The sequence below is a fragment of the Oxyura jamaicensis genome, chromosome 2 (genome assembly GCF_011077185.1).
Source record: "Oxyura jamaicensis isolate SHBP4307 breed ruddy duck chromosome 2, BPBGC_Ojam_1.0, whole genome shotgun sequence".
In the NCBI taxonomy this organism is placed as follows: Eukaryota; Metazoa; Chordata; class Aves; order Anseriformes; family Anatidae; genus Oxyura; species Oxyura jamaicensis.
The window spans coordinates 62,899,471-62,908,253 of NC_048894.1; the positions used below are offsets into that span (position 1 = coordinate 62,899,471).

Genomic DNA, 8,783 nt, shown 5'->3' on the forward strand with positions numbered 1-8,783 from the left:
TTTTTTTTTTTTTTTTTTTTTTTTTTTTTTTTTTTTTTTTAAGGCAGGGTAGGGTGTGAGTCATTTTCCAGAAATGTTGCTGCGATGCTACATTAATCAATTCCACAGATATGCACAGAAGCAGAAAGGAAGATAGGAAAACATAATCTGTTTCAGTGTCCTACCAGGCACAGCTGTGGGTAAAAATATTTTGGAAATGATTAAATCCTTTAAAATTCTGGAATGTCAGATTTTGGTATTATTTAACTAAAGGATCCCAGAACCCCACTATGAAATTGGAGATTTCTGTCAGAGAAAAGCTGTTTTTACACAGGTATTAGTCATAGAAGTGCAAGCATTAAGTTTCTGTAAGCACCTTTTACAGATAGGTTAGGAATCATTTCATTTTTGTTTGCAAAAAGCAAAGCTTCCTAAAATAACTATAGCCTCCAGTGAAAGCCAAAAACATAACACAAAACAAAATGTTAAGGGGAAAGGATGAGATATGCAGTTGTGTTCTTATTGCAGACCAAAATCTGATGCTGTATGCTTTATTTTCTTTCAATTCGAGTCATCTTTTCCGAATCTAATGCTTTCTATGAGATACCTGTGTATTTCTTCAGATGAGGAAAGCATGCATGGAAAAATATTAGCAATGAGAAGGAGTGCTTGCACAATATTTGCTGATTAAAATCTTGATTCATACTGCTTTTTCTGGATAGTAAATTCGCATGAAATGAAATTCAAATGTGTAGCTAGCTGTAAATCAAAAAGAGAGTGCCACCTGCTGGTCTTACAGCTGTGTTAAAATTGCTTCTTCAGCTATATGGAGTGCAGGATATTGTTCAGTACTTTTTGGAGCTGAAATGTTTAAGAAATGCTTTTCTTGCTAAAATTTGATAGTAAAATAAAATAATGTTGGGGAATCATTCACTCTTTTTGATAATGAATATTCATAATGAGGATGTGGTTTGTTTGTTTTTAATTATTTTTTTTAAGAAGGCTAAATCAGTGACAGGCTTGCTCCATAAAATCATCCATCATGCATAAAATCATCCATCATGCATAAAATCACTTTAAGGCTACTTCATTTCAAAAGGGATAATTTGCATTAAATCCAGTTTGACAAATTGTTGTTGATTTGCTGTTATCTATGATTAATGTCGCTAACAATATCAAGTAACTACCCCTCCCCCCCCAAAATCGCTGTGTCACCAAGAGGACTTCTACACAATCTTTTTCTCTTCTTATTAAAGCTTCTTTATGCTTTGTTGTTGTGTGTTTTGTTTTTCTGTGCTACATCTGCTTCATTGTTTAAAAATATTTCTTGCCTTAAACTGTTTCATGTAAACCCCATTATGAGAAACTGTGCCTTTATCCTATAGAATCCTTTAACAATTAGGCAGACTTTCATTTTTCAGTCAAGAAAGACTCTGAGTTTTACTATTGAATTCTCATTGTTGATGCATTTTTCAAACAGTATGTGAGGAAAATAAGGATGAACAACTTTCACCTGCTACAAAGCCAAATGACATCGTTATAAGCGTGGAAGAAATAATTAAGAGTATAAAATGAGAAAAAAGTAACTGTACCTGCTTAAGAAATCTGTCAGATGCTTGGCTATGTTTAGCTAACACGTTTGGCAAAGCAGGATTTGCATATTCAAATTGAGGATTGTATGTGAAATCTGACTTGAAGAATTTCATTTTCTCTTTCTCCACATTTGAAGGCTTGATTGCAGTTAGGAGACAGAGTTTTTGGCCAGAGACATCTCCCTCTTTTCCACAGCTTTTTGGTGACTGGGATTGCTTTGGCTTTGACTGATTGAAATGCCTCCTAGCTCTACTTTTGGGTTGAGGTGGCAGTCTTGTGCTGTTCCCTGAAACCGAAATATTGTTTGCAAACTTCATGCTGTTAGACCCCAGGCTGGTGATGAAGACAGAGGGCTGCCTGTTTGTGCAGCACCATCCACCGCTGGGCAAAGGCAGCGGGACTTTGATTTTGCGGTGCTCGCTGCTTCGCGAGGTGATAGAGCACTTAGTGGTTTTTCTTTGTTTCTTGTGGTGAGCGGACAACTGCTTCTGAATGTGGTGTTTCTTCTCTTCTTTGCTCTGCAGAAGGACATTGTAGCTGCTGGTTCCTGTTGTGAAAATGTCCTTAAGGACCCCAGGAGACAGTTGCTGGAGGCTGTTTTCATTATTAATGTTCAGCTTATGTTCTGGACTCAGGATTGATTTCTTAGAAAGCTCTTGCTTAGGCCAGTGAAGTTTTTCTGCATTAAGGGGGGAGGGGGGGAAATAAGAACAAATTTGACTGTTTTATACAGTGACACTCATCTTAAAGACTCACAACAACAACAAATGAAATGCACAACTTGTCTTAACTGTAGTCATATCATGCTAATCTTGACTTCTAGACAAATAGAAGAAGTCTACAAGCACATCTGGATAGAGACTTGTAATATGCAGCTAAACAAGTGTTTTATGTTTGCACATCCATGTACAGACACACATCTTGCACAAGTGCGACCAGTTTGCAGCAAACAACCGACCTGTTTAAAGTGAGGTTCTGTGCATGGCTTTACCTATGTGCACAGTTAAACTTCTGGCTTTAAGCAATATCTGATCGTTATCACACAAGGAAAGCTTTTGCATGGATAAAGAGTAACTTTAAAAATCAGAAACCTCACATGAATATGTGGGCAGTATACACGGTGATTTTCCACAGGTATCTGTGCTGTGATATAAGTAGTCCAGTGTGGTCTCATAGGCAGGACCTGACTCACAGAACTTACTCTCACTAAGGATGAAAACGTTAGAGTGGGCCAGCCACAGCAGACAATTTGTAGCACCATACAAACAGCAGCATAAATTTTAAAGACCACAGTGTTTCACATACTCCTTAATACAGACAGCAAGGTGTATTTAAAAAGGAGGGAAAAGAGAGATCAACGAGTTCAAGCATACTTCTCATCCTTAAAGCAACACTGCAATATCATCTACTGAAATTGCTGTACAACAACAGCTGGCTTTAAGAAAATGAGAAGATACACTGTAAACCAAATTGTATGCTAGAAGCAAATATGGCTCTTCTGGTGAAGGAGCCCTCTCCTCCTCCCTTACCCCTGGCATCAGGGGAAGAGGGAAACCCTGATGCAGAGCAACAGCATGCAAATGCACTGAGAACTGAACTTGTGTTTCACACTTGTGCTGGCTTGTTAGACAGAAGTGACTTTTCTTTGCCAGTTCCAACGTTGCCCTTCTCTTGCCGGCCAGGTCATCCTGGAGCACTGGGAGAGCGAAAGAAAGAGCAAAAGTAGATCCTGCCACAGAGAATTGCTTCCTACTTCTGCACCTAAAATTCAAGGATTCACGTAACAGGAGGCACGGCTAGAGCTTCATTAAAAGTCCACAAAGGGATTTGAGTTTCAGCCCATAGTTGCAAATAGCTGAGCTGTAATTGCTTTCCATACCGTAATTATTCTCTGAATGAAACATTAGCAAGAGATCATTAAATGCCTCCAAGGAAAATAAGTCAATAGTAGTTAAACTCAAGATCTATTTTCACAGGAAAATTAGGTTTTACTCCCAACATAAGCCCCGTGGCAACGTATTTCACGCTTTTGGAGCTGTCAGTGTGATGTTAAACTTTGTTAAACTTGCATTGCTTGGTTCTCCTGCCTGAAGGGGCTGTTCTGCAAAGCAAAAGGACAGAGGTCCTGTTTGCATGAACACACAACGAGAGATGTGCAGCCTGGGACCTTCCTCTGCTGGAAAGCAAGAGGTATGAGTGTTAGATTCTTCTCTTCTGCTACAGTGATCATTTCATACATAACTCGGGCTTGTGTCAGGGTAAGTCTGAGAATTTTCTTCCAAGGCCTGGTGCAGGAGCAAGCACTTTGGTGTTCCTGTTCAGCTGCTACTGGATCATTTCCATCCCTGATGTGACAGCCTGTCTCGTCCTGCTTTTTCATGGACTGCAGTAATGAGACACCACGATTCCCATCACAGAGAAGAAATTGAATATGTAGTCAGGATATTGGGCATTTATTTATATAAGTGTGTGTATGTGCACCTATCTGCAAGCAACTACCATATAATGAGGTGCTTTTCGGACAACATGATGACTGCACTTGCACACTTCTTGGCAAGTATATAAGATTGACTTGGGGCCTGAGCTAGGTATTGAAGGATGAGAATACTTACTTTGGAGGACAAATGAATGGTGAGGTTTTCACCATGTTGGGACATAGAAACATTAAATTTCTGAGCATGAGACTTTGCTTCTGTAGACAAAACTGAAAGTGGAAAGTAAAGTGCCTCTTCTTAAAACGTAGACAGTAAGATAATGTAATGTTAACAGCAGTAATGCTTCCGCTTCTTTAGTAATCAATTCTCAGAAGCCACAAATAGCAGAGGAGTGAGCCTTAAATTGCCATCATAGAAACTAATTTGAATTAATACAAGAGTGTCTAAGAAGTGAATTTTTATTTTTTTTCTTCTAAGAAATCACTCAAAAATGACCTTAAACAGCACCCCTCCTCTCCCATACCTCTTGCCCCTAAGCTCTTGTGTCTATCCAGTATAAAAAGCTCCTCACAGCAATCTTTCAGCGCTCAGTAGTACTGTTGGGCAGTAATAAATACACTTGTCTGTATAACCTCTGATTATCACAAGTCTGGATTCTCCTGCACGTGCCATGGCTGGCTGAGTGCTGAGCTCTCCCTGGAAGGCTTTGGATGCGATTGATACCAAAAATGTTGTCCCCCAACTCTGTATGTGCAATCTTTTACTTTATACATGCAGTTTTATAGCAACATGCAGTTTTATACCAAATGGCTTTTAAGGTGCCACACTGAGGTGGTTGTACTTATCCTTTTCCCAACTGAAGGATGATACTGTTTGATGTGCATTTGTGCTGGAAATCTAGAATCAACACATAATACATCAGATTTTGAAGACTATGTCAGGTAATACCACAGTTCTAACAGAGGTCGTGTAGCTGCTGTTTCAAATTCTTTCACTGGTCCTGCGGACATCATCGTTTTACAACTAGAAAACAATATTGAGACAATGTCAACACCGTGTTGCCACACACCAACCTTCTGAAGTTCGGCTTTGAATATGTCAACTTAATAATAATATAAATTGTTTTAGACTACCTACAGATCAGACATCATTACCCAAACAAAAAACACGCCGTCTTATAGGAACCTCGCTTTACTGAACTGTATTAAAGTTTACAAGGTCCTAGTAGTGGTTGGTGACTGAAACCGAGGTTTTGTATTCTAAAGCCAGTTCAGCCCATGGTCTGATAATGTGTTTCAGTGTTTTCAAAAAGTGACAACAGCTCCTACCGTTACAAGGCAGACAGTGGATCACCAGCCCATGTTAATAATGCAGACTGGATAGCAGTGATTTCCAGCTTTTACAGGATACCATGAGAGATGTCAGCAGATTACCTCTAAGAAGTCTGCAAAAGGCAACTTGGATGTCGTTGTAGTAAGCTATAACTCTATGCTGCTATCACACTACATATCATATAGGTTTTATCTTTCATATCTCATCCCTGTATGTTATAGCTGTTCAGAGACGTATATATATTGTTTTTTCTGACTTCTTACATTTCAATCTTGACAGCAGAGAACAATAAAAAGCATATGTCAATGACTTACGCACACAGATTCTCTCCACTGATCTCATCTCCAAACGCTCAAAAGTCACAAAGCCCCAAGTCCTTCAACTATTAGAAACAAAAAACAAAACCGATATAGTCTCTCCTAAGAAGACTTTCCCAGCATGCTTACTTCAATTTACTTTTATCTTGTTCCTCTCTGCAACAACACAGTAATAATTCACCAGGATCTAGCTTTTTACTGAACCAAACAGCAGCCAGATTTGGGAGTGGAAGCGGTAATGTAGAAGAAGGAGGAAGGGACAGAGAAGCTGCCTGTCCCCATTTTAGCATCAGTAGGGGACCAAAAGGTGGAAAACCCTCCTTTTCAATAGAAAGTTGGTCTGTCCTGGGCCAGGGTATGATTCTGACCCTATTACGAGCAGCTGCATTTGGCTTCAGCCACCCTATGAGGTGGGTTAGCAGGGCAGAGCACTGGGCAGAGCCAGATCCACCCTGTTTGGATATGGGGTCCCGCACATGAACAGGACCACCTCCTGCCCTAGCCCCAACCCTGTTGTTTTCAAGGTACCTGCTGGAGGTGGTGATGCTGGGCATGCTCCATACCGCAGATGCAAATGTCTGATTTGTCACAGAACCACACAGAACACTAGAACTGTGATTTTGTTGTCACTAGATGGAATTTTACCCCTGTGCACCTTCATCTGTGTATGTGCAGCTATTCCAGTGGCACAGGGGTACTGGAGAAGGGACATACCCCAAATCTGCTAACAGAGGGTGTGTGGGATCCACAGATCTCATCTTAATTCTGTGCTAATTAAATACATCACTAGTTTTGGATCTTGTGGCATCACACACTGCCTAATCTTGTCAGAGGCTGTTAGAAAAAAAATGTCAAATTTTATGACATTCAGAAACTAAGTTATATAATTGGTTTCCATTTGATGTGTTGAACTCATACTTTATTATGTTGATAATATGTGTAATAAGAATCCCATGTAAGATTTTTTCCAGATTTTGGATAGCATTTTAGAAAAAAAAAAAATCTTTGCCTAGGCTACTGGGTTGTTACTATCCAAATGGATTCAAAAATACTTGCTCCATAAGTGGCATGAGGTGATTAATGACCTTTGTGGGCACAGGTCTCCATCTGCCCAGCTAGCTGTGCTCTAAAAACCTAGGGAGCTCATGTGGTTTTTTAGCAGCTCTCACTCAGGTTATATATGCATAACAGACAAATCATTTCCAAACTGCAAGTACACTTCTTACAGCATATAGCAGAGATGTTCTTGGAGATGTGTGCTTATCCTTGGAATGTAATCATCTAAAACACTGCTTTAGTTTTTCCATTCAGCATTACCATTTTAGAGTATGTTTGCATTTATTTTTGCCCCAAATGAGAAAACACTTCCAATAGCTCAACTTGGATTTTCAAATTTATAGAAATGCAAATAATTTGTGGTCCACCTACAAATAATAGGAAAATAGCAAAGTCTCAAACTGAAAGATGAGAACAAAATATAAGAATATGACAAGTAAGATTTCTCCTTTGATATATTTTGCAATTCTTAAATTACGTTACAGATACATTTATCTTCAGTATCCAGGTAATGTGAATAGATTAAAAACCTATACTTAGTTCATTAGCTCTACACTGCATGGTTTGGGGGTGCAGAAGGCTGCAGAAAGCATATTCTGCAACACACAGGCTATGCAGAGGGTTATGCATGAATCTATAATGTCCCACTTACTTTCAAATACTACAGGCTTGTTTGTGGAGTAACAGAATCTGACCAAAATTTGGTCAGATTCTTATTACCATTATAAATGTCTTTAAGGTTTACAAACACTCACCAGTCTGAGGAGAAAGAGTCAGGCAACTTGTACTTGACAGCACTGGAAGCTCTGCCTATAATACCTAGAAATTATTTAGCTATATGGCCAGTCAGTCAGCTCCTGGAAAAAAAGACTGGTGCTGAGCTGTCTAATGCTTTCACACCAAGACATTTAATAAACAGTGCCTGTACAATGCTGGGAATGTTGAAGTGCCACCTAAGACCTTTTTTTTATTATTACTATTATTTTCCAAAAAAAAAAAAAAAAATCCACCTCTTTGCTTTCCTCCTGTAACAAAGCATATGTCCTTGAGGATTAACTCTGAGCAGTTTAAATCTGAGCTCCAGACCCAAGGGGTAATTTCAGGGACGAGCAAAGTTGCCTGCCCAATGATGTGCTGGCACGCCTTCAGGCTGTGCAGTTTGATTTTCCTCCTTTAAAATGGCAGTTGTATTCAAGATGCACTCTTCTTACCTTATAAAAAATAAATAAATAAATAAGAAATTAAAAAGTACAAGCTCCCGGGGTGCAGGTTTTCACCCGGAAACACACCCTGAAACTGCACCTCGTGCAATCGGCTCCGAATGGGGCCCCTCAGATGCCACCACCACGGCCCCGCCAGGGCGGTACTCACCGGTCACACGGATAGACTCCAGCATGGTGCCGGGCCGGGAGGAGCCGGGCAGCCCCCGGGGGATCAACCTAGGCCCCGTCCTCGTCCCCGTCCTCGTCGCCTCGCCACCGCCCCGCAAGAGCCGCCCACGCCGAGCGCCCACCCTCCGCTGCTGACTACAAGTCCCAGCATGCTGCGCGTCGTCCGAACCCTGCGGAGGCCGATGCTGGAGGAGCGAAGTGCACGCTGTGAATTGTAGTGCGGGGGGGGGGGGTGTCTCATCAGGCCTCAACACCCCCAATTTCTTGTGTCTGCGATTTGCGGCAGCCCTGCGGGCACACCTTGCACTGAACTGAGCCATCGCCTTGTGCTACATTGACAATTAGCAATGATCCTCGTTGCTGTTAATTGATAATAATTGATAATTATCAGCCTAGCAACCATGGGGTACAGGGGACAAGCGCCCTCACGCCTGGGACGTGCTGTCCTGGGAGAGTGCACCCCAGCGCTGCCATCACTTGCTGAGGAAAATGGGGTGAAAGTGTGGGGCAATGCCTTATTTTGGTAATCAGGAAGGTTTTCATAATTTGGTGAGCAATTGCTGGAATGTAAAGCAGCAGATGGGCTTTGCATTGCATCCTACTGTTGCTGTACTCGTGAAATCTCCCGCTCCTTGAAGCATACTCTGCATGCATTTTAAAATACCTATTAAACATCTGAT

The 8,783-nt window shown here is 40.9% G+C and overlaps 1 protein-coding gene across 3 annotated transcripts in view; it reads right to left on the reverse strand.

Moving 5' to 3' along the window:
* The window catches only part of KIAA0895 (KIAA0895 ortholog), a 29,744-nt gene extending 21,523 nt beyond the window's left edge, over positions 1 to 8,221 (reverse strand). The window contains exons 1-2 of one of the 3 annotated variants that reach the window (XM_035318263.1): positions 8,084 to 8,221; positions 1,572 to 2,251 (exon numbers count right to left, since the gene is read on the reverse strand). In XM_035318263.1, the coding sequence (XP_035174154.1) occupies positions 1,572 to 2,251; positions 8,084 to 8,108 (705 nt within the window). In that variant the 5' untranslated portion in view covers positions 8,109 to 8,221. Of the gene's footprint in view, positions 1 to 1,571; positions 2,252 to 5,653; positions 6,035 to 8,083 lie in introns of those variants that run through there. The other 2 variants (XM_035318262.1, XM_035318264.1) reach the window with 2 other exon arrangements.
* Positions 8,222 to 8,783: the final 562 nt, after the last annotated feature.